Here is a 21,266-nt window from a genome sequence, read left to right as displayed (position 1 = left end):
CATTCCCTTTGATTTGGAAAAACTATTGTTTGTATTTGCATAGCACTTATTAAAAACTTTGAAGGTGAGTTAATCATATACAAAGTCTCCCTTCTCATTCAAACTGGCATGTGAACATAAATTCAATTACCAGATGAAATATGCTTGCCTTGTAGCCTTAGCTATCTCATCATTAGCCATAAACAACCAACCAAATAATAATATTTGTATTTGGTATCCTGATTATCTGGATGATGTCCTATTGCTTAGACCAGTTATATCTGGATTCTTACACCTGATCATTAGATTCTAGTCTTAGTTGCTTCGGTCATAATGGAAAACAGTAGCAACATCTGATCATTAGTGCAAATTTTTGTTCTTCTAGAACTTAATTCTGAATAATAAGAAAAAAATCCACTGGTAATACATTAGATCCTTCTAGATCATGATTATCTAGCATAAGTTCAGTTTCTTTGTTTTTGCCAATGTAGATAAAATTGTTCTTTCATGCATTTCAAGGAATTCATCTTATCCGTTACTTTGCTAGTCATTGTTCCACTTTACTTTCCTCTCACTAACAAAACCATTCCCTCTTCATTTCAATCTCGGCTGGTAGATGCAAAACATTCAGCATTAAACTGCTCCCATTTTCATTTTAAATGCATCCGTTTAAAATCCTTTTTTAAATTTATCTTGCTGATGTCAAGGAAACTAAATTTCTTGACAGGAGAAAATCCTTTTAAATTGAGATTAATCCACAGTATAATAGAAAACAGCATCAGCAACATCTGATCATTAGTTAGTGCAAATTCTTGTTCTTTTAGAACTTAATCCTGAACAAGGTATATTCCACTGTACTCCAGAAACTTCTCTGCAGTTTCCTTGCTTTAATAACATATTTTTCATTATCTGAAATAACTAAATACATTAGATCCTGTATTCCAGTATTACACCTCTTACCTAAATTATAATAATTTGTTATTCCTTGTATTAGCTAGTAAAAATTTTCTCTACTGCATGTGCAGATTCTAGCAGATGATGGGTACTAGTCTGCTCACAGGCATGTGAATGTTACATCACTGTTATTTTATTTTTCATAGTACACAATCATAATTCTACATTCTTACATATTTGCAGAATATATTGATTGTACTTTGTTTTATTTGAAACAAAGTATAATCAGTTGCAGCTGCAATAGTTTTGTGACGTTCTATGCCCATTCGTAATGAGGAAAAGTATTGAGTATCACTAATTCAGATGTTATTCTTTAAGCATTTAAGCAAATTCAGCAAACTTGGTGCTTGAGTGTGTTGAATTAGGATATAATGCAGTGTATTTCTGAATCAACAGAATTGTATTGCATTATTAGTTAACTGTTCATCGTTAAAATTACTGGATGTGAACGAAAAAATGCTTTTGAAAATTTGTATCTGGAGTTCCCCTAGCTTTCACAATTATGAATACTAAAGAAGTCATAATCTAAGTAGTCTAAGAACAGCTTAGTGATTTTAAAAGCAAAAATAATATTTCTTGAATACAATTCCTTTACATTTCTTTCTTTCTCTTATTTATAGATCATATCATGCATGGTTGCAGAAGGAAATGTTTGGCAAGAAAGAGAAAGGTTACAGATCAACACAAATCAAAATATGTCAAATCTTAATTGTTGAAGTGTGCAACGTAAGCTACTTGCATGTATTTGTGTCCTTGTATTATATATTAGATGCCACCATCTTCAGGAGAGTTATGGGGGCATCATTTGATGCCCCCAACTATTATAGTAGATTGCTTAATGCCTACTGGAATTATCATACCATTATCATGTGTACGAGATGCCACTCTAGAAGGAGTAAAAGGTATGTTATATCTGGTTTTAAAGATTATAATTCTAAATTAATTCATACCTCTAATTAAATTAGAATTAACAATAAGAATTAGTAATTAAGAATTGTCATATATTTATTTTATTATTATTTTTTTTTCACTGCTTTGTTATATAATATCCTTTTAGGAAGTATCCAGGTTGGATACATCTTTCAATATCAATTGCACACCCATTATTACCAGACAGTGCAGAATGTCTACAAGTTAAGCCATAAACTTCTGGCTGCTATATAGTATCTTATCTGCTGCAGTAAATAAATGAGACTGGAACTTCTTTTTTTGCTGCTGTTGTTGTTGCAGAAATTTTTATAGTGTCCCAGTGTTAAGAGCAACATATTTGTGTTAATTTTTTTTTTTTTTAATTATCAAAATGACTAGTGTCTTATTGAAAACAATACCTCCTATGGGATGTACAGCATGCTCATATTGGTTCTCTTTTGGGGTGGGGGGGGTTCTTGCTTGTTTTGTCTCTGTCATAACTGTAGCACCAAGACTATCTCCAGTCACGACTTTTGAAAGAAAGTTCTGGTCATTAAGAACTTTCTCCTTCAAATAGCAGCAAACATTCGCACAATTTTTTTTTTTTTTAATGCTCTGAACAAATGAGGCACAAATTTATCGGACACGCATTTCATTTGCAAATCTTCTGTTAAATTTCGCTGCCATGAACTCCATGACAAATTTGTCTCTTCAAAAACTTGCTCAATGGTCTTTTGACAATCCTCATTGGTTGCCTGGCAAACCTTTTCAATGTTTTCATCATTTCTGCTTGTCGAATGTCAGCCAGATCGTGGTTGGTCTTCAGCTGATATGTCTCCATTTTTCAAATGTGAAAACCACTCGTAGGCCAGCGTCATCCTTAAAGGCTTGCTGAAGCATAACAATAGTTTCAGCTGCAGTTTTATCCCCCCCCCCAAAAAAAAAATTTCATTTACACTCTCTTTTCTTTGTAGTCAGCCATCACAAAATCACCAGACTTGCTTGTAAGCACCAACAAAAAAGTAGCCAGAACAGCGAATCAGTTCACACAAGATGACGCCACTTGCTCGACTGGTGCAGAAAACTGCATGCTCACAATGCCTAGCAGCAGCATCCATAACTAGAAAATGTGCACACGTGCCAAGTTCAGATTCCAGTTATTTTTGGGTATCCTCTCATATATTAATGTATATGCAATGTGTATATGTAATATGTATATTAATGATAGTGAGAAGGATCCAGTTGATAGTGAATGTGTTATCCAGTTATTTGCTGATGATGCTTAGTTGAGGAGAATGATAAGGATGTAGCTATTACAGAATCGCTGCAGGATGATTTGAACAGATTACTTAAATGTCATTCACCCAAAATAAATTGTCAGCAAGTTCACCCCTGCCAATTTATCTTGGGTGAATGACATTACAAGCAGAGTATTATATTAATGAGAATTTGTTGGAAGTAGTTATTGAACTAAGAGACTTGTGGATGAGTTAAAAGTTTAGGAATCTCATTGTTAAGGTGGCTAAGTCATCATATCAGATAACAGCACACTGTTAAAGAAAATAATAACTTATAGGATTATGGAAGTTATTCTCCCTCTTTACAAGGCTTTGATAAGACCACATCTGGATTATTGTGTGCAGATATAGTCAACTGGATTCCAACAAGATGGAGAGACAGTTGAAAAGATTCAGTGGTGAGCAACCAAGATAATTATTTACCTGTTATGGAATTGTACATGAGTCTATTCCTGAAACTTTGAAGACCACATTTCACAGGGAATGGGTCTTTAATGTTTGAGGAATAGACAGAGGAGAGAGAGAGAGGGGGGGGGTTATGATAGAAACATTTGAATTATTAAGGGGATGAAGGTAGAACTCAGGGTAATCCCTGGAAACTGGCTAGAGGGTGATTTGTGGAAAATGAACTACTGGATGTTGTGTGTCATTCAAGGAGCAATAGATATTTAGGTATGAGTATCTAAATAGGTCCTCTCTGAATGAATCATTGGAGGTGCATTCATAATAATAATGCACTTAAGTTACTGTGGTTCATTCATCAACTTAAAGAGACAAAGAACCACAGTCAAAAACATCAATCTCAATGTTATCACCCAGAGTATGTGCTCTATGACCATCAGCATTGAGAAATTATGAAACTAGAAAGGTGTGCAAATTAGTTTGAAATAATGAATACTTAGCTGAATGCAAGATAGTTGGAGAAGGAGGGATTTCTTTCTTTCACTACTTCTGCTAATAGAGGTGCACACCCTGTACTGATGTGCCAGTGTGGTCCATTCTTGCCTTTTGTTTGTGTGGCCAACAAAAATAAAATAAATGTTTTGAAAAAGGTATGATGGCATTGTAGCCATTATACGAAATTCCTTTATGACTCTTTTGGACATATGAAAATCAATTTCAGTAAGTGTTTCCACTTCCGAAAGTGAAAAGCCAGCAGATTTCGTTGCAGCAGAAGGGAGTTATTTTTTGAGACTATAAAATTGTGATAGTGTATGGGCAACTCTCATTATATGTAATTAGAAGAAACACACGTATAAACCACAGTGAAAATTATTTAATTGTAAATATTTCATCCTAAGTATCTTAGGACATCATCAGTACAGTATTTAAACAAAATTAGGAATAACATACAGTTAGGGCGCATGATTACAATAGAATCTCATGAAAACGTGCATAACGTGCTAAAGTAGTAAAAAAAAAAAAAAAAAAAAAAAACGTTAATTATTTAACACAATTTTGTATGATAATTTCCCATACTTTAGGAATAGTAAGAACGTCGTTGTGGTTTAGGTTTGGTCTGTGTAGTAGGGCTTCAGAACTTTCTTTGTATAAACGTTCATGTTTATATAAAGATCTATGTAAAAGTTTAGACTTTTCCCAATGGATCCTATGGTTTGGATTTTCAATTCCGTGTTGAGAGAGGCCAGATTTCTGAGTTTTAAGAAGACAAATGTGGTCTTGATGTTCCGAGATGCGTTTCTGAACAGACCTACCTGTCTGTCCAAAGTAAGATAATTTGCATGAGCATGGAATCTCATAAACACCAGGTAACATCAAGGGTGAAAATTTGTCCTTAGGAGAAGGTAATAACTTCTGGTTCCCATTTGCCATACGGCCGGGGGAGGGTAGCTATATGCTACCATTCTAGGGAGAGATGATTATGAGCAAGGTGGTTTCCTGTTGCCGTCCTTGCCGTAAGTATTTATGACTGTAACCTGTGTGTTCATGGGGCCGGTTTGCCTGCTTGCGGGATGAAAAATCCCAGATAAACTGGCGGAAAAAACCCTGCTGCCGACGTCCAAGACCAGCTAACTTGGCTATGGCTGAGGAAGATCCTTAAGCTCCTCACGTCGTGGACGGGAATCGAACCTAGGACACTCCTTCCCCAGGCATATGGTTGCGAAGCGCAAAGCCACTAGGCTAACCGCGTGGACGGAGAAGGTAATAAGTTGTAAATTTGGTTGATAGGTTTGTAAGTAGTGGCAAAATTGTATTTCTTCATAATTTTAGAAAGCAGTTCTGAGATGCCTTTAACGTAAGGTATGGGAATCCTGTGCACTTCTTCCTGTCTGGTTTGATGTATGCAGAAGTGACTGATGATTTTTTGAGTTGTTTTGGGATTATATCCATTTAGGATGGCTGTATTTTTGATAACTTCTAATTCCTGGTTTAAAGATTCTTCAGAGGAGCAGAATTTGTGTGCTCTGGAAACTAGTGATTTAATAATGCCAGATTTCTGAGATGGATGATGAGCAGAAGAATTGTGAATTATGCGACCTGAGAATGTAAGCTTGCGAAAGACGGACGTGGCGATGGAACCGTCTTCTTTTCTTTGGATGTGTAAATCCAGAAAAGAGATACCCTGTGGAGATTCTTTTTCTAACGTAAAGTTGATGCGATGATGAAGAAGGTTAATTTTATCTAGAAACAGTTGTATTTCAGGTTTGGGATGATTCCAGACTGCAAATACGTCATCGATATATCTTAGCCAAATTTTTGGTTTGGGTTCAAAAGTGAATATTTTTTCCTCAAGGTGTTCTAGAAACAAATTTGCTAGGTTTGGTGATAAAGGAGATCACATTGCTGTTCCTTCCTCTTGCTTGTAAATTTGACCTTTCCAGGTGAAGTAACCTGATGCAATAACAAACTTGAACAATTCAACTATATCAGACGGAAATTTTTGAGTTAGTAATTCTATTGTTTCTTTATGGGGAATGTTTGTGAAGAGGGAGACAATGTCGAAGCTGATTAACAAGTCAGTTTTTGATAGTTGAATGTCTTTAATTTTTGTGTGAAACTCAGTAGAATTTTTGATTGAAGAGACTGAGTGGCCTATGTGAGGGCGGAGAAGGTTAGATAAGAATCTTGATAACTTGTACGTTGGACAGCTGATACAGTCTACAACAGGTCTAAGTGGAACATTAGTTTTGTGTAGCTTAGGTAAGCCATAAATTCTAGGAGGTCTTGCATGGTATATCTTAAGTTTTTTGATTGTTTCTTCATCTAAGGAGGAAGTTTCATTAAGTAGCTTATTTAATTTTCTGAGTTGACTATTCGTAGGATCAAAATCCAATTTGGAGTAAGTATTACGATCTCGAAGAAGTAAATTCATTTTTCGGTCATATGAATTGGTATCAAGAACCACAGTGGTATTTCCTTTATCAGCTCTAGTAATGATTAAATTTTTGTTACGTTTTAAGGAAATAATAGCTTTCGATTCCGACGGTGGGATATTTAATTCTGAAGGTTTGGCATTGTAGATCACTTTCTCAGGTCGCTACATTCACAATTCTTCTGCTCATCATCCATCTCAGAAATCTGGCATTATTAAATCACTAGTTTCCAGAGCACACAAATTCTGCTCCTCTGAAGAATCTTTAAACCAGGAATTAGAAGTTATCAAAAATAGCCATCCTAAATGGATATAATCCCAAAACAATGCAAAAAATCATCAGTCACTTCTGCATACATCAAACCAGACAGGAAGAAGTGCATAGGATTCCCATACCTTACGTTAAAGGCATCTCAGAACTGCTTTCTAAAATTATGAAGAAATACAATTTTGCCACTACTTACAAACCTATCAACCAAATTTACAACTTATTACCTTCTCCTAAGGACAAATTCTCACCCTTGATGTTACCTGGTGTTTATGAGATTCCATGCTCATGCAAATTATCTTACTTTGGACAGACAGGTAGGTCTGTTCAGAAACGCATCTCGGAACATCAAGACCACATTCGTCTTCTTAAACCTCAGAAATCTGGCCTCTCTCAACACGGAATTGAAAATCCAAACCATAGGATCCATTAGGAAAAGGCTAAACTTTTACATAGATCTTTATTTAAACATGAACGTTTATACAAAGAAAGTTTTGAAGCCCTACTACACAGACCAAACCTAAACCGCAACGACGTTCTTACTATTCCTAAAGTATGGGAAATTATCATACAATGTGTTAAATAATTAACGTTTTTTTTTTTTTTTTTTTTTTTTTTTTTTTTTTTTTTACTACTTTAGCACGTTATGCATGTTTTCATGAGATTCTATTGTAATCATGCGCCCTAACTGTATGTTATTTCTAATTTTGTTTAAATACTGTACTGATGATGTCCTAAGATACTTAGGATGAAATATTTACAATTAAATAATTTTCACTGTGGTTTATACGTGTGTTTCTTCTAATTATAAACGCACCACAGGTTTCGTTATTTAAAAAAGTCTCATTATATGTGGTGGTTGTATTCTCATAGTAAATAAAATATTCAGTATATATGAAGGAGATAACAATTGAAATAGTTCTTTATTTTCAAGATTAATCCATAGTAACCACATCTTAGTCACATCTTTAGCTAGTATAAGTCAAAGGCTCATAGGAGTTTGAAGGCTGCTTTTTCAAGAATCTCTCAATAGAAATCTGACTTGCATAAGAATAGTAAATAATATATTCAGTAATAAAACAAATAACAATTGAAGTAGTCTTTATTTGAAAAATTAATACATAGTAACCACATCTTTAGTTGGCATACTGAAGATGAAGGATGCTTATTCAAGAATCTCTCAATGGAAATCTGACTGACAGTTTCCAACTTTTGATTGTAGACATCCTTATAGAATTTGAGGACGTTTTCAACCTTCGAATAGAGCTATGGCACGGTCCATCAGCTTAAAAGCTTGAGACGACCTTCATTGTGAGAGTTTTCTCAGGCTGAACTTCCACAGGACTTCACTCCTTACGAGTGTGCTTTTCCATAGCCAGAAGATCTTCATTGCTCAGGATGCAGAAGTTATTTAGAGATAAAGACAGTACTGCACGGACCAATAAAGCAGTAGTGACACTGAATGGATACCGAGTACAGCAGAGGGAGGTACAAAACAAGACACATGCATGGAAGTTTCCACGACCTTGATAGCGAATGGCGATAATCCTTGCTTACAGGTAACGAAAGTGCGTATGATGAGTTACCTGTACTTATATGAGCACAGATCTCGTGAAATATATTGTAGTTTCTTTTTCAGTTATTGTAATATGTATGAATTTTATTTCTGTTAAAATCATGTTTTTGAGTTTGTCCTCTCCACGTGAAGATTTTAAAAAAAATGGGATTCCAGAGTAACCAGCTGTTTCATTCTTGCATAAATTTTTTTGGAGTGAGGGAGTCTCTATTAATATGATGTGTTCTTCAATTTCAGAAGTGGTGCATATGATGAAATTAAATACTTGAAAGCTATATACACCTTACACGAGATCAAGTTATGTTAAAATATTGATTGAAAAAAATTCCTTAAATATGTGGATTTTTCTTCTAATTATATAAGTTATCAAAACAGTGAGAAGCTTCTATTAGGACTCTTGTTTTGACTGGTAAGTTTCAGATGTTAATTCATGGTTTCTGTTTAATTTTAAACAGAAACCATGAATTTTAAATTTTAATTTTAAATTATTTTTAAATGTGATATAATAAAGGTAATGTATAATACTGTGTTGCAAAAATTTTATGGATATGTTCATCTTTCTTAGTATTGTTTTTTTCAGTAACAAAACATGATATAGTAAGGTGGTTAGGAAATGTCTTTATACAATATAGCTGAAAATGTGATGTGATCTTAATTAAATTACTTTCAGTATGGTATTATTGTTGTCTGCTGTAGTAGTAATCACTCAGACTGTGTGACTGATGTCTTTAAAATATATTGTGATGAGGAAGAGAAACCCAAGAAACAAACCACATAACTGATGGAAAGGGATATTATAAGGGATGCTGTTTCCTCCCCTTTTCATCAGTGAATTAACTCAATCAAAAGAACAAGGCATCCAAAGCTGTTGAAGATTCCAGAACATTATATACTTTTGATTTCCATGGAATTACTACAAGCACAAATTAAGTATCATCTCCTATGATACTCAACTTTGATTCATATGGTTCAGAATTTGCTATTATTGAACAGTAGACATTATAAAAAATTATAATGTCTACGAATGGTATGAATTGACAAATCAAGATATGTGCTACAAATTAGATGGTTTTGACATGGGGCTGTTAGGAGAATGTTATTCACCACAGAATTACTACAAGCACAAATTAAGTATCATCTCCTATGATGCTCAAGTTTGATTCATATGGTTCAGAACTTGCTATTATTGGACAGTAGACATAAAAAATTATGGTATGAATTGACAAATCAAGCTGTTAGGAAAATGTTATTTACCAGTGTGCCATATCTGTTAAATGTAGCGATTCTAATGCTATAGTCTAGGTATGCTCTCCTGGCTTTGATTAAAACTTTTTATAGTACATGAGAAAAATGAAGTCCTGACATTATCATATTGGCATTCCAGTCATTTCTGTGTGCCTGCATTACAAGTTATATTCAGGGTGTCCCAAAATTCATGCAAGAAGTAATTTTGATAGATGCATGGAATAGCATATCGGGTAAATGGCCTCCACGGCTTTGCTGGCACATACGCACTCTTTTGTCGAAATTTTCCATGACCGTTTTGCATAAATGTGGCTTAATTTCGTTGATATAGCACTCAATTTCCTCTTTCAAGGCGTGCGTGGTCGTGGGCTTGTTGGCATAAACCTTAGACTTCAAAAAACCCCAAAGAAAAAAGTCCAACGGCGTTAAGTCACATGATCTGGGCGGCCAATTCTGATCACCAAAACGGGAAATTACACGACCAGCAAATGACTCATGCAGTAATTGAATTGCTTCTCGGCTGTATGGCATGTGGCACCATCTTGTTGAAACCACATGTCATCCACATCCATATCTTGCAATTTAGGCACAAAAAACTGGATTATCATGTTGCGATAGCGAGCACCATTAACTGTTATTGCCTTACCAGCTGCATTTTCAAAGAAGAATGGATGATCAGGCCTTCAGCCCAAAATCCGCACCAGACAGTGACACGTTGTGGATGCATTTGTTTCTCAACAATCACTCATGGATTTTCTGAACCCCAAATGCGACAATTTTGTCGATTAACGAAGCCATCGAGATGAAAATGAGCCTCATCGCTGAAGATGAATTTGTTCGAAAAATAAGCATCCACTTGTTGTTGTTCCATAATCCATTCAACGAACTCTCTTCGCTGTGTGTGGTCAGTAGGCTTCAGTTCTTGAGTCAATTGAACTTTGTAAGCATAAAGATGCAAATCTTTCGTGAGAATACGTACCTAGAGAGCTTCTCGAAATGCCCAATTCAAGACCACAGTGTCGAATTGATGTTCCTGGATTCTCGGCAACACTCTCACGAACTGCTTTGATGTTTTCTGTTGAATGACTTGTTGAAAGATGGCCAGGGTGTATAAGATCACTAATTGATTCAGTTTCCTTGAATTTTTTAATTATTCTTTTCACAGTTGAAGTTAAATCACTATTCTGACCATATTTTGTATGAAAATTGTAAACTGTAGCTGCCAAACCTTCATTATTTTTAAAATATTGCTCAACAATGAAAATGCATTGTTCTTTCATGTAGTGCTCCATTTTTAATAACCCTGAATTGTCAACTGTCACGCTGTCTTTTTTTTTCTCGTTGGCAACACTTTACTGCACAAATGGCGCTAAATTTAAATCTTGCATGAATTTTGGGACACCCTGTAGAAGTGACTATCAGCATGATAATATATTAAAGGCTGTGGTTAACAGATGGGACTAAAGTTATACTGACTAGCATGCAGTCTTGATCTAAATCCTAAACACTGCTGAATTATCCCATTTATATTATATTAATGGCATGAACCAGAACTGATTTACTTCTTGTGTATATACTTTTCAACTACTACTTTTTATGATAATCACTCCTCACAAAAGGTTGTAGCATCTATTATATATTAGTATAAGTGATTACTCTAAGATTAACACGTCGCTGTCAATATGGATAAAATACATCACTCCTCTACACTTTGTATCCATCATATATTTCAATGTAATACCAATGGTATTACAATTTTAATATGGACTTCACATCCACATAACCTAGACGTATATATACGTCTTGGGCGGTTAAATAACATGAAATACTACTCTCCAGAGACTGAACATGGTTCTTTTTTTCCAAGCCATTTCCTGCCTGATAGTGCAAGCCCATTCGCAGAAATACACTACAGGTTTAGATCCTTTCATGGATAGGATTCACATCACACACACGTGTGTGTGTGTGTGTGTGTGTGTGTGTGTGTGTGTGTGTGTGTGTGTGTGTGTGTGTGTGTGTGTGTACAGGGTGTTCGGGATAAATTTGACAGTTTCGTAAGGAAAAAGAAAATCTTCTTTGTATCTATTAAATTTAATGAATTGACAAAAAAACATTACAGGCAGAGTTAATTACAATACTATCAACAAGATTTACTCAAAATAACCACCATTAGCATCGATCACAGCTTCAATTCTGCTTCGGAACCTCGAACAAGCTGATGCTACAGTCTCCCTGGGAAGGGCCGCAAAAACTGTTTTAATTTTATCCATTAACTGGGCTTTTGTATTACTGGAAGTGCGATTGGTGTCTTTTTCAACTGCGCCCCATACAAAATAATCCATGGGGTTAAGGTCTGGGGAGTTTGGAGGCCAAACATTTGGACTGGTGAAATCGTAGAAATTTTCAGACAACCATTTTTGACTTTTCCCAGAGGTGTGGCAAGGGGCCGAATCCTGCTGCCATACATACGGCCTACCATTGGCTACCCTTGTTATCCAGGGCTTGACTACAGTTAGCAACTCCACGAACAAAGCCCGAATTCCAATGCCAGGGTTCTTCAACACCTGTTCCTGCAGATTTGCGAGGAATTCTGCTGTACGAACGCAATCAGATCGTCTGCTAGGGATCTTTCTTCTTGCTACATCCTCGTAGTCACCATTGCAAGTCTCTAGTTCATGCCTGATTGTTTTTACTGTATTCAGGGAGCATTGGGCAGCAGTCGTAATATCCTTATTTTGATGGCGGGCACGAATCATCATGATACAAGTTATTCTCTTCCATGATTCAGGTGGGTTCCAGCTATCCATCCTTTCTGACATCTTGTATATGAATGAAGAAGGGTCCAAACTTTTAAATGAAGAGAAGTGTGTGTTAATACATGTAACTTACGGAAAAATATAATTAATTATAAATATGTCAAATTTATCCCGAACACCCTGTATATATATATATATATATATATATGAGGATGGTCTGAAAAGTTCTCGACCATAGATAGCAATGCTATCGGCATGATTTTTTTTTTTTTTCCCTAAGTTGGTATATCTGTCATAAGCATCCATGCGAAATTGCAAGTCATTCTATCAAGTAGTTTGTTTATACAGCTGTCTGAAGCAAAAGTGTTGTCTGTTTCCCTTGAAATGGATAAAATTGAGTATCATGCGGGTATAAAATTCTTTGTAAAAGAAGGTTTTAATGCCAAAAGGAATTCATTTGAAGTCATAAAAGTTTATGGGCACTCTTCTCCTTCATTTTCAACAATTAAGAAATGGACTGCCAAGTTTAAACGTGGCCATACCAGCCTTGAAGACATCCAAAAAGTGTAACCAGAAATCATTACTCAAGTGCATGATATGGTATTAGATGTCCAGCGAGTCCAAGTGTGTGAAATTGCTGAGACTATAGGCATTTCAAAAGAATGTGTAGGATATATTTTGCATGAAGAATTGCAAATGAAAAAGCTTTGCGCAAGTTGGGTGTTGCACTTGCTCACAGCAGATCAAAAATGCACTTGCATGAAAATCTCTGAACAGTGCTTGGAGTGTTTTAACAAGAATAAAGCTGATTTTGTGCATCAATTTATTACTATGGATGAGACTTGGATTTACCATTACACACCAGAATCCAAACAGCAGTCAAAACAGTGGACAGAAGCCAGTTTTTCAGCGCCAAAGAAGACAAAGTCGGTTCCATCAGCAGGAAAGGTCATGGCATCGGTGTTTTGGGATGCTAAAGGCATTTTGTTTATTAATTATCTTGAAAAGGATAAAACAGTAACCAGGGAATATTATTCTGATCTTTTAACCAGACTAGATGAAAAAATTCATGAGAAAAGACCCGGTTTGCAGAAGGAAAAAATCATCTTTCATCAGGACAATGCACCTGCCCACAAAGGTGTTTTGGCAATGGGAAAATTAAGGGATCTGCACTATGAATTGTTAGAACATCCACCCTATTCCCCAGATTTGGCTCTCTCTCTCTGACTTCTCTCTCTTCCCAAAACTAATACTCTTCCTTGCTGGTCAGTGTTTTTCTTCGAATCAAGAAGTGATTGCAACTCTGAGGGGTATTTTGCTGATCTTACTGAGAATCACTACAGGAACGAGATAATGGAGCTGGAGCATCGCTGGAATAAATGTATTAGTCTTAAGAGAGATTATGGTGAAAAATAAAAATAATTTTGAAATTATAAATTCGTTTTTTCATTGTTAGGCTGAGAACTTTTCAGACTACACAGACACAAATACAAGTGCATGAAATATTTTAGGGATTTACGTACAGATGAACTACCTAGTTCATCTGTACGTAAATAATTAGGATTATTAATCAAAGTAATTAATATTACTTTATTTTTTAATTTTGTTAATGTGAAATTACAATCCATCATGTTTTTTAGCTGACCTGTGGCATGAAGCAAAGAAGTATCCATTATTCCATTGTCTTGGTGAACCCCTATCATACATTTTTGTTTCCATTACTCAAGATGCAGAGAAAGAAGAATTTTATGATGAGTCTCGAAGGCTTTGTGATTTGCGTCTTTTCCAGCCTATACTTAAAGTGGTGGAGCCCAAAGGTAACAAGGAAGAAAAGATGCTCAATTCAGAAATCGGTATGTAGACAGTGTTTATTGGTAACAGACTTGAGCATTATATATATACAGAAGTATGATCCTACACATGCTTCTAATATACAGAAGTATATATAGGCCCTTTAAAAATGTTAATACCTACTTACAGCTGAAGATATACATACTTATTGTTCATAGCTATAATTTGTATTATTATCCAAACTATGGATGAAAAGCTGCAAGGCCTACAGCATATACATGCTGTGTGCACTGGGATCAAGATCAAAGGAACTGGTTGATATTCTTTTTTAGGAGCTGGAGATCTTTAGGGATGGCTCTTCCCGAATTGAGGTACATGAATGGAAGTAGCAGGTTTGTCAATCCAGATTCAACTATAAAATGATGTTTGGCAGCTGTTATTCATGTTACTGAAGGTTTAACAAAAATATGGACATTATGGATTCTCCCATATCTAGTGTCATAGATTTTGCATGATTCTACAAATTTTATATATGTTTTAATCACAATAATCAAATTTCAAAACTCTTAAATGCAAATTTTAAATTCATCACCAAAGCTTTTCTAGGCCACCTTGTAGAATGTTATGCAACACTGGACAATATATTATTTTATGGCTATTTCCATGAAATCAAAAATTCATGGGAAGACGATGCAATAACTTACACAATAACAAAGAAGATCCTTAAATAACATACTTTTTGCTTTTACAACTTGGTTGGGCAGTTTGAACTCTTAGGAATGCTGCAGAAATAGCGTAAATATTTCAACTGATATTTCCATTATCAGTTGGATTGTTATTTTCCTATACTGAAAGTTTACTTTGTGATATCAGTCTTCCAGAAAGAGGAGATAAATTAAAGGTTTACAGTCAGGATTTGTTGGCTGCTGAAAAGATATTTATAAAGATGTATTTCTCTAATTTTCATCTTTTATCTCAATGTAGTTCAAACTTTAGAAGTTTTTTTTATTTTTTTTATATTATAGATATACTCAGATAATATCAAGTTTAGAAATAATTTTTTAGCTGCAATTGAATTTCAAAAACTTCCTATTATTAATCTCTTGATAGATTTTATGTACCCTTTATAGTAAAATTCTTTCACTTCAGAAGTTTGCTTCTTTTTAATTATCTGTTGAGGAAATATCACACCCTTCTGAAAGTTTGCATACCAAAAAGCAGATTTAGTGGCAAAGCTGAAAAATCACAAATGTATACTTGTATTACTTTTGGTGCATTTGGCACTATTTTACATATAATAGGTTTGACTTCAAGTGTAGTTAAACATTCAGTTAAGATAAACTCATACATACTTATATTTATTAAGTACCAAACACTTTTTAAATATTTTGACAGATTGAAAAATCTTATGCAGTATTATTTCATCATCATCAAATTCCTGACATATCCTTGGCGTGGGGGGGGGGGTTACAGGATTTTATGATAGTACTATGTGATTTCAGTATTATTAGATCTTATCTAAGGCACTTTTTACTAGATCAATTCACCTACATCTTGGTCTTCCTCTGGGTCTTTTTCCTGTCATGCTGGCAAAGAACACTTGTTTAGCTAATCATTCCTCTCCCATTCTGTTGAAGTGGTCATACTACATGATATTAAGTCCACTAACACATTCCTGAATGCTAACAATGTCTTTCCTAATAGCCTCATTTTTAATATGATACTGCCATTGATTCCATCTGTTCAATCCCCTAATCTTTCTCAGGACTCTCATATCTGTGTTCTCTAGTCTTTGGTCATTTCTTTTATTTCTAACCTAGCTTTCAGATCCATAAGTTAAGGAGGATGAATGGTGAGTAAGAGTGGCTAACTTGCAGAGAGAGAGATGAGCTGAAAGAGATGGTGGGATGTCTCAGGAATGAGATGAATGCAAGGCGAATCAGAGTAGGAGTGAGAGAGTTATGGGAATGATAGACGAGGAGAGAACAGAAACAGTAGAAGAGAGGGAATGAGACAGAGAGAGTGGGGGGATGGGAATGATGGAAGAGTAGAGAATAGGAGCAGTAGATCAGAGGGAATGAGAGAGAGAGAGAGAGGGGGGGGGGGGATGGGAATGAAGGAAGAGTAGAAGAGAGGGAATGAGAGAGAGGTACGGGAATGATAGCAGAGGAGAGAATAGAAACAGTGGAAGAGAGGGAATGAGAGAGAGTTATGGGAACGATAGAAGAGGAGAGAATGAGAAGAATGTGAGGGAGTGCTGGAACCAGGGATGGAGTGATGCCAGGACAGCAGATAAGTAGGGGAACACAGAGTGAAAGAATTAGAGGAGAGAGAGAGTGAGGAATGCAGGTGAGCAATCAAGGAACAGAGTGGTAAGAGCTGTGATATATGGAGGCACGATGATCCTTGGTGTGCAAGATAGGATGCCAGAGGAGTGTTTGCCTGGATGAACGATAGAGAGTGTGGCTTTGGCAGTTAAGCAGGGTGAAAAGGTGGATGAGATGATTGTTAAGCTGGGCACGAATGACTTGAGAGGCAATGTAATCGGTGGCGAGAGATCTGAGATTCTTGCTTGAGGTTGTATGAAAGAAAATACAGAGAGGGAAGATTGTGTGTGTGTGTGTGTGTGTGTGTTGCCCAGGTATGATAATGACGAGCTGAGCAGAAGAGCAGTAATAATGAATAGTATAATAGCCAGAATGTGTCAGAAGAGAGGATTGGAATATGTGGATGCTTGGAAGGCATTTGAGGACAGAAAGGTACTGTATGCGAGAGACCACTTGCATTTGAATGAGGAAGAACATAGGCATCTGGAGAGATTGCTGTTTTCTGAACAAGTTGGTATGTCAATGCAGGGAAACTAGAATCCCCAGGGTGGATGGTAGCAGGGGTGGCCTCTTGTGGAAATGGGTGCTTGGGGAAAGGGGAATGACATCAGGTAACACTGAATCCAGTGGGTTCTGGAGGTGATAATGATAGGTATAGAAGCAGTGACATTTTTATGCTTTATACTAATGCCAGGAGTATCTGGAATAAAGGAGATGAATTGGTGGCACCGATAGCATCAGCCTGGCTAAAGATTATTGGTATCTCTGAGCTGTGGTGACAGAAGATGATATAATAACAGGAATAGAAGCAGCAGGATACAGCATTTTTCTGCAGGATAGGAAGGAAAAACGCAGTGTTAGAGTACTACTTTTGATAAATGATGATGTGTCCTATAAGAGTAGAGTCTTTGGAAGGCAGTGACACTAATGGTTTTGAAAGCATATGGTGTGAGGTAGAGGTGGGCAAGACAGGATATTTAGTGCGGTGTTGCTACAAGCCAAGAAGCACAGAGGGTAGGGGAGCAGGAGATGTTGAGCTTGGCAAGTGCAAGAAGAATGATTGTTAATGGAGATTTTAACTACAGAAGTATAAACTGGGAAGAGGAAAATGCATGTAGCTAATAAGGGAATGGAATGTCTAGAATTCTTGAGGGACAAATGTCTTAGAGAACATGTAATAGAGGGAGCAAGAGGTTCAAAAGTTTTGGATTTGATCATAGCATCAGAACAGCTGATAATAACTGAGATATCATCTCTTCCCCCAGTTGGAGAGAGAGAGTGACCATGTGGTTTTTGACTTGGAAGATGAATAGACATGCAGGAGTATGAAAGAAAAGGGAATGTAAGTAGAATTATATGGCTGATTATTATAATAGTCTTAGATATCAACTTGGGTCAGTTCCATGGGGGAGGAATTGGAAGGGCGAAATATAATTAGTGCTTGGGAAATTGTGAAGGAATATTTGTTAGCAGCAATAGTAAGCTGTATTCCACGAGTGAAGAAGAGAACACAATTTAATGTAAAGTGGATGCAAACAATATCATACGAACTGTAGGTGAAAAAGAGATTATCGAAGAGATATAAGGAGAGGGGTGGAGAGCAGATGTGTGAAAAAATATAAGACTCTGGCTAGGAGATTAACTAATATAGTAAGGAAGGCTAAACTGGAGTATGAGAAGAGACTGGCTCTATGATCGAAAGATAATCCTAGGAATTTTTTAGCTATGTGGCCAGTAGGAGGAGAAATGACACACAAACTAGCTTTTCAATGAAAGTCTGACTATGGGAAAGGTACCCAGGGAATGGAAGGAAAGTAAGATAGTGGCATTGCATAAGGGCGGTAGCAGACTGGAAGTGTCTAATTATAGGCCAGTTTGTGTGTCATCAGTGGTAGTTAAGGTCTTGGAGAAATTAGTGAGGGACCATATACAGCGTTGGGCAGATGAGGGCAATGTTATCTGTAAGAATCAACATGGATTTGTAAAGGGGCTCTTTTGCTTTAGTAATATTAGTTAGACTGCCTTTTATAATAAAGTGACAAGAGCAATTGATGAGGGAAGGGCATATACTGCCATTTTTTTTTGATTTTGCAAAGGCATTTGATAGGGTACCACATGATAAGCTGATACTTAAGTTGCAGCACATGGGTTTAGATGTCGGGTTAATAGGTATCAAAGAGTTGTGTATGGTGGGGCAATGTCAAGGAGGCAGAAAGTTACAAGTGGGGTTCCATAGGGCTCAGTACTGAGACCTGTATTGTTTAACCTCTATAATGACATTGTCAATGGATTGCAATAGGATATTCAGTTGTTTGCAGATGATGTGATGAAGCTGGGCAGGGTTATTAGTAATAATTCAGATGTGGCAGCCCTGCAAGAGGATTTGAATAAACTGGACAGATGGGCAAATGAATGGGGGTGTCGGTTTAATGCAGCAAAATGTAAAGCTTTGAAGTTTGGGATACATCGATGGGAGGCTACATACTCAATTGTGGAGGAGCTGTACTGGAGGAAGTAGGGGAGACAAGATCTGGGGGTGATGATTGATAGAAAACTGAAATTCAGGGAGCATATTGCAAAGGTGGTGAAGGTAACCCAGAGGATTGCTGCAGTACTGAGAAGGATGCTGACCTGCAGCAATAAGAGTTATCATTCCGTAGTATAAGACTGATCAGACCACACTTAGACTATTGTTCTCGAATTTGGTTCCCTGGATTTGAAGGGGATAAATTAACTGTGGAAAGGGTATAAAGGTGGATAACAAAGATGGTTTCAGGACTGCACAATGTCAGTTATGAGGATTGGCTGAGGGAATGTGGAACTGCAGAGTTTGGTGGATAGAAGGAGAGGTTTTCTTTGCTTGGAGGGTGTTTGAACCGTGGAATGCATTGATGGAGTGGTGAGAGCAAGAATGATCAGTGAGTTCAAGGAGTGGTATGATAGACTTTCTGTTTCCTAGGCAGGTCCTCTCATGATGAGTATCTTGACTCCATGGGGCCTGAATAATAATAAGTTAAAATTGGTTTGAACACTGTCTTGTATACAGCTAGTTTAATCTTTTGACAAATCTCTCTCTTATTCCATATAAATTATTCTGTTGACTTTCTACCATACCACTTTTGCTCATTCTGCTGTCTATTTCCAAATTTAATTTGCCATCTTCACTAAAAATTGTATCTAAATATTTCAGTACAATAAATTGTACTGAAATATTTTACTTGTTCTATAGGTTCTCCATTCAGTATGTAGTTGATGTTTTCAATGTTTCTGCCTTTGTCTTTTTAATGCTGATTTTCATACAAAATTTATAATTTATCACAGTAAGTTATTCAATTTGGTCAGGAAATCCTGCAGACTTGTCCTGGAATTATTTAGGAGTATAACATCATCTATATAAAGAGCTGAAACTAACATATCCAATCTTGATATCAGCTTTAATACTGCTTTCCTTCTTAATGTGTCCATATAGATGATGAATAAAAGTAGAGATAATGTACACCCTTGTTGCACACTTGACTTAACATCAAACCATTTTTCTGTACCGTCTTCAATTCTAACTGCTGATTTAGAGCTCAAATAGAAACTATGTATTGCTTGATATAATGTCCCATTTACACCATATAACTGGAGTTTTTTGAACAGCTTTCGTCTTGGCATATGCCTTCTCCAGAGCTACAAAACTTAAATACAGATCCTTGTTATTTCCCATGATTTCTCAACTATTTGTCTTAAACTGAAAATCTGATGCTGACAACCACCATGCTGTCACTTCTGGTTTCATTTAGCAATCTTTCAAAGTAATTACTCTATACATCAAGAATATCTTTATTCTCAGTTTTCATGTGTCCTTTATCATCTCTAATTCCTTTTATGGTACTCTTTCCTCCATTTCTGAGCTTTTCAATAGCCTCCAGAATATTTTACCACCTTCCTGATATTTATTTTCAATGTTCTTACCAAAGTCTTCACATTACTTGTGTTTAGCTGATTTTACACAGTGCTTTCTTACATTTTTCTCTGTATTCCCTAAGAGCACAAGGTGACTTACTTGTCAGAAACTTTCAATATGTTTTCTTCTTTTTCTTGACTTCCTCTTTAACTTCTTGAGTCCACCATGGAGTTCTGATTTTTCTATCCAGATTACCTCACCACATGCCTCTCTGGCTGAATCAGTCCAAGTTTTCTTGAGGGTTTGCTACTGAATCTCCATAGTTTGGTTCTTGTTTTCAAGCTCTTTCAGTTTTTCTTGAATGATATGTGTGTATTTGAGTCTACAATTCACATCTGATAATGGTTCAATTTTGATTCATTTTGAAACTTTCTTTACCCTTCCTTTCAATATGAAGTTCAATTTTATCCTGCTCATCACTAATAGTGATCACTTCCTATTTCAAATCCTCTGTATCAGATCATATTCAAATCCTCAAATCTCCTGAACCAGTGGGAAAACATCACTGTCAACAATAACGTAGTCAATGAGACTTTTCTTATTCCTTCCATCTTCTCTTCATGTGAATTTGTGCACATTTTTATGTTGGAACATGGTGTTAGTAATACCTAATCCATGTCCTGAGCAGAAATCTATCAAGTAGTTACCATTATTATTAGTTTTGCTCTTTTCTGCAAAGTTTTCCAAAACGTTCTTATGTCTGGTAATCATTTCCTACTCTGCTGTTTAGATTTCCAGCAAGAACCAACGTTTCCTTTTTTGTTTTGTCAGCTGCCTTCTCTAATGCTACTAAAAATTTCTCCTTCTTCCTTATTAAAACCTTCTGCAGACCATAAGCACAAATAAGCCTCATTGTGCAGTTCCCCATTCTGATATTAGC

At 36.2% G+C, this 21,266-nt stretch overlaps 1 protein-coding gene across 1 annotated transcript in view; it reads left to right on the top strand.

The window, feature by feature from the left end:
* Positions 1-21,266, top strand: part of LOC150110489 (phosphatidylinositol 4,5-bisphosphate 3-kinase catalytic subunit alpha isoform-like) — a 329,148-nt gene that overhangs the window by 47,326 nt on the left and 260,556 nt on the right. Inside the window, exons 2-3 of the mRNA XM_090394138.1 lie at positions 1,554-1,835; positions 13,960-14,172. Of these exons, the coding sequence (XP_090250264.1) occupies positions 1,703-1,835; positions 13,960-14,172 (346 nt within the window). The 5' untranslated portion in view covers positions 1,554-1,702. The remainder of the gene's footprint in view (positions 1-1,553; positions 1,836-13,959; positions 14,173-21,266) is intronic.

This window comes from Typopeltis vanoorti, chromosome 1, assembly GCF_054136105.1.
Source record: "Typopeltis vanoorti isolate ZY-2024b chromosome 1, IOZ_Tvanoo_1.0, whole genome shotgun sequence".
Classification (NCBI taxonomy): Eukaryota; Metazoa; Arthropoda; class Arachnida; order Uropygi; family Thelyphonidae; genus Typopeltis; species Typopeltis vanoorti.
This window is presented reverse-complemented; position numbering and strand designations above follow the sequence as displayed.